General features: G+C 59.2%; 1 protein-coding gene across 1 annotated transcript in view; it reads right to left on the bottom strand.

Moving 5' to 3' along the window:
- Positions 1-1422: 1422 nt before the first annotated feature.
- Positions 1423-5062, bottom strand: part of DNAJC11 (DnaJ heat shock protein family (Hsp40) member C11) — a 66162-nt gene continuing 62522 nt past the window's right edge. The window contains 5 exon segments of the mRNA XM_077763976.1: positions 1423-2047; positions 2422-2551; positions 3099-3241; positions 3376-3433; positions 3814-3883. Coding sequence (XP_077620102.1) covers positions 2022-2047; positions 2422-2551; positions 3099-3241; positions 3376-3433; positions 3814-3883 — 427 coding nt within the window. The 3' untranslated portion in view covers positions 1423-2021.

Raw genomic sequence — 5062 nt, 5'->3', positions numbered from 1 at the left:
TGGCTTCAAGTTCAGCCTCATGGTTAAAAATGTGGTTAAAGGGGCACCTGGGTGGCTCAGTTAAGGTTAAGCATCCAACTCTTTGATTTCAGCTCGGGTCATGATCTCACGGTTTGTGGGATTCTCCCTCTTCCTCTCTCTCTGCCCCTCTCTGGCTCTTTCTTTCAAAATAAACTTTTAAAAATGTGGCTTGCTTTAAAATTTTTTAAAATGATTATTTCTGAAGGGGAGAGAGTGAGAGTGAGTGCATGTACCAGTGGGAAGGGGGAGAGAGAGAGACAGAATCTGGAACAGGCTCCAGGCTCTGAGCTGTCAGCACAGAGCCTGACATGGGGCTCGAACTCACAAACTGAGATCATGACCTGAGCCGCAGTTCAATGTTTAACCAACCGACTGAGCCACCCAGGTACCCCAAAGATGTGGTTTAAATAGCAACGAAACGTGGAATGAGGCCTGGGGGGGGCACTTGCTTTATTTTGCTTGCCCCTAACAATGAACACACAGGATGCATTAAAACACTATCCTGTATTCAGGAAAGATTTATTATGATCAGAGCGTGCCTTCTGTACAGTTCATTTCTGACAAAATCATGAGAATCGGTGCCCTGAAGAGCCACCTGCCACGGGAGGAGCGTGTGGCTGCGCCCCAAGGTCAGATATTTCACGCCACACTTATTGCACGATTTACATTCAGAGCAGCAGCTCAGAGGAAAACTTTGCAAAATGGAGATAAATACTATAGAGTTGGACAACCGAACTGTTTCTGGAAACAGGAGGAGGGGGCGTTAGCGACCCCGGGGCATCGATGCCGGGGAGTGAAGCCTGGTTTCAGCAACAGGCAGCTGCAGGGGCCTGTCAGAGCCACCAGCAGCCAGGGGCCTCTCTGCTCAGTGGTGACTCGAGGTCCACACACGGGGCTGTTTGGGACCAGCCGGCTCCTAAGTATTCTGCATCCACAGAGTGAACAGTGAGGGAAGGGGACCTTGGGGGGTGGGCACCGGGGTCCCCAGCGAGGAGGGAGCTGGACCAGAGGAGGCGTGGGGGGGCAGCAGCGCCACCTGCTGGCCGCGAGTGAGAGCAAGCGAGGCCTGCCTGGCTCTCCCTGGGCTTGGGGTTTGGCACGCACCTGAGCCAGGGGCTCTGCCCCATGCTTCCCCTCCCTCCCCCGGCCCTGGCCCTGCGCTCCATGCGGGGGGCAGAGGCAGGTCAGGCTGAGCCGCGGGGGGTGGGGGTCCGAGAGGGACGGCCTGGCTCGCATCTGCCTTTCTCCACAAGGCCACGGGGTGGCTCCTGGGAGGAAGTGACTGGTGACAGGGACAGGCCCTGGGACGGGGAGTTATACCGCTCTGTCCCAAGCCCCTGCCAGTGGAATGATTCGAGAAGTTCTGGGAGGGGGGAAAAAAGACACTGATTTCCAAAACCATTCGTTCTCAGATAAAAAGCAGATTTATAAACCCACACGATCCTCTCCAGATTCACTGAATAACATTTCAGCAGGAACAAGTGGTTTTTGGGAAGCTGACCAGACAGACACTCGCTTGTTCTGGAGGCTTCTGCTCGTGATAACACCCTCCTTCTTTTTCATTCTGCTTTCCACGCTCAGTGTGGATTTCGGGAGGAGTTCACAGTCCCGTGTGCGAGGCAGGACGCTCCATAAACGCCTCAAGACAGACCGAGAGCTACCGGGTGGCTGCGGTCGGCCCGCGGGCTCAGGAACCTGGGTGGGGGGGGAGCGGGGGGCGGGGCCCAGGGCCCTTCCCTCCAGGGACATGATCCTTGGGAAAACAGCCACAGGCCGTGCTGAGGCTCTGGTCCAGGTGGGGCTGCCCGAGTCCTACCCACAGCACCCATGAAAGCGGGGTGTCTGTGTGCCCCTCCACGTGACTGACACGGTGCCACCTTCTATAGGAGTAATATAAAATAAACACATCTGATGTCTGGGGTTTTTCCCTGCTTCCGAATTTGCAGACTCCCGGGAAAAGATTTGTTGCAGCCTCTTGGAAATCCGGTTTCTCAAGCGGTCTATCCATCTGTGTCAATCCTGTGAGCTGTAAAAGACAAACGGAACGCATCAGAAGACAACTGTCTCCAGGCCGTCCTCCCGCTTCTGGGGCTCGGCCGTCAGCGGACCAGTGGCACCAGATGCGGCCTGGCCTATGCGAACTGCGGAGAATCAAGCGGTTCTGGGACCGGGAGCAGCCGGGTTTGCTCCCTGCCCAGCGCCCCCCGCAGCCGCAGGTGCCAAGCAAGGAGCTCACTCGTATCCCAGCAGGGGAGGGCCGCCACCCCTCCTCGGGGCATCCCGTCCCGGGGTCTGGGCAAGCCACGCGCTCCCAGGTGGATAAGAGAGGGCTGTCACGCCACCTCGGGGGCCCAGGTCCCCATCGGTGGCTGAGGGCCTGCCCTGGGCGCGGCTACTCACACTGCTTTGGTATCCTGAGCGCCTCGCTGTCCGGTGCCATCACCTGGTGCAGGACGCCTCGGAACTGGTAAAGCACTTTCAGGCTCTTCTCCTCCCCCACGCACGGGTCATAGAACCCGGGCAGCCCGGCCTGTAACACACACATTCTTACTCAAGTTGACCTGAGGCGGCGGCAGCTGCCGCCTGGACATTCAGCACGGACGGGCCTGGACCCCCGCTCAGGAGCCGCCGGCCGCAAACTGCAAGTGTCAGGAGGCGGCCGACGTGGCCCCAGGCTTCTCTCAACACGGACCCCTTCTCCCACACGAGGCATGGCAGCCGGCCGGACCTAATTTGCCTTTACCGTCCCCGCCCCAGGCTCCAGCGTGAGCCTCGAACGTGCTCCAGGAGATCTCACGCGCTTTCTGGAGAAAGGCAAGGAGTAAGTAGGTGAGCCCCAGGAAGGCAGAACGTATGTTTCGTTCGCGGCTCTACCTGGCACACAGTAGGTGCTCAATAAACACCCAATCACCACTTGCCACGTGAATGAACGAAGGAATGAACCTGGGCGCGGCCGCGTCCCACGCAGCGAGCGGCAGCGGCACCAGGGGCTGCGATGGAACGGCCGTGCCGCGGCGCCAGGCCGTCCCCACTCCCCAAGGGCCTTTTCTGACCGAATCCTGTGGCATGTGCTGTACCTTGGAGGCCTCCGTGAGGATGAGCTTCGAGTCCTTCACCAGGCACTGCAGGGGCACGGTCACGTCAATCACCTTGACCTTCTCGCTCTTCTTGCTCTTGTCGTTGACGAATTTCCCATACCAGGCGTTGACGATGATGAGCCCTGAGGATGGGCTCGGTCTGAGCAGAGGCAGGTCTCGGCCGGGCACCCCTCGCACGGCCGGACCGTAGGAGCGGGGAGCTCCTTGGAGACCCCTGGCGCCCACCCTGCCCCCAGAGAGGGCCATGCCTTCTCACCCATTCTAGACTCTTCTGCCTCAATTATTCTTCGGACAGATTCTTGCATCAACCGAACCTGCAAAGAACAAGGATCGCCGCTGTCAGGGCCTCCCCGGGCCCCGCCTCTGTTTGGAGCACCCGTGCCTGGGTGCACTCCAGCCCCGCGGTTCACGAAGAACCCAGTGGGACCCCTGCGCTCACGCTGGGCATCTCTGTGAGGTCACATGGAAACGACTCACGTACAGAGAAGAAAAGGAAGACAGTGCCTTCCAGTTCTGAGAAAACCCCGTTACGCCTTTGAGGGTAACTGCATCTAATCCGTAGGACGGGGACGGAAGTTTGTGGCAGCGCGTCCCACGGGCAGTGACGGACTACAGTGACCAGTGGAGTCGCGGACCCCGCCCGGAGGCCCCTGGAGCTCGGGGACTTCCGGGGTCGCGTCTCTACGGCACTTACGGCAGCTTCCGCCTCTTGCTTCTTCTGTAGAATGTCAGTGGCTGTGCTTTCCCTTTGCTTTTCCAGCTCCCTCAGGTGAGAAAAACACAAGGCACACGTCAGCGTGGGGGGCGCAGCAGACCCCGCGCCGGCCCCGCGCCCGGAGGGCCCGACGCCTCGTTCTGGAGCTTTAGAAAACACCTCCAAGACAACCTCAAGCAAGTGTGTTCACTTGAGGCCTCTGCCGCTTCCCTTCCTCTTGTCCCGGGACGGCCCTCCGCACCCTCCCCGCCCCCCCAGCTGACAAGGGTCTGAGCCGAGTGAGAGGTCAGAGGGCCGGGGCTTTGGATGCAAAGTCCGCGTCCTTCCCCAGCAAAGCACGGGGACTCGGGGTAGCGTGCACTGTCCCCTCAGGACACTTGACCCCGCATGTTCTTTGCTCTGAGCCTCAAGCCTCCTGGGGAATCAGGGCCCTGGGCTGCGGTCAGTCAAACGCTACAGGAGCCCCTGAGGAGAGTCTCTAAGCCCGACGCCTGACTACCTCAGGCCGTTGTGAGTAACGAGGCTACACCACCTCCCCGACTGGGTGTAACACCCCAGTGGGTTATCTACCAGCAACTGCAGAACAAATCAACGCTTTTGGAACTTCCAAGCCTCCGGGGAATGCACGCCTGTGTGCAACTCCACGCCGCTCCTCCTGCGCTCAGTGGCACGAGGGGAAATGGCTGGCCCGAGGACTGGGGACCCTGTTTCCCGTGGTGGCGGGGTACAGCCCCGCACAATTCTGTCGAAGCAGCCTCCCCTTCTGGAAGTAGGAAGGCTGAGTGAAGGGCCCGCAGCAGCAGCAGCGCCGCAAACACGGCCAGCACGGATGGGCCCTTACTATGGACCGGACGCCGGGCTGAGGCTTCACACGTACTAGTTAATTTCATTTTCCTAACAACCGTCTGAGTAGGTTCTATTGGTATCGTCTCCGTCTTAAAGACACGGAAGCTGAGGGGCGCCTGGGGGGCTCAGTTGGTTGAGCGTCCGACTTCGGCTCAGGTCATGATCTCACGGTTCGTGGGTTCGAGCCCCACGTTGGGCTCTGTGCTGCCAGCTCGGAGCCTGGAGCCTGTCTTCGGATTCTGTGTCTCCCTCTGTCTCTGACCCTCCCCTGCTCATGCTGTCTCTCTCGCTCGCTCTCAGAAATAAATAACACATTAAAAAAAAAAAACCGACAGGGAAGCTGAGGCAGAAGAGTTGTTACCCGACGTCCCAGACACGTTCT

The sequence above is a fragment of the Crocuta crocuta genome, unplaced genomic scaffold, assembly GCF_008692635.1.
Source record: "Crocuta crocuta isolate KB4526 unplaced genomic scaffold, BGI_CrCroc_1.0 scaffold13, whole genome shotgun sequence".
Taxonomy (NCBI): Eukaryota; Metazoa; Chordata; class Mammalia; order Carnivora; family Hyaenidae; genus Crocuta; species Crocuta crocuta.
This window is presented reverse-complemented; position numbering and strand designations above follow the sequence as displayed.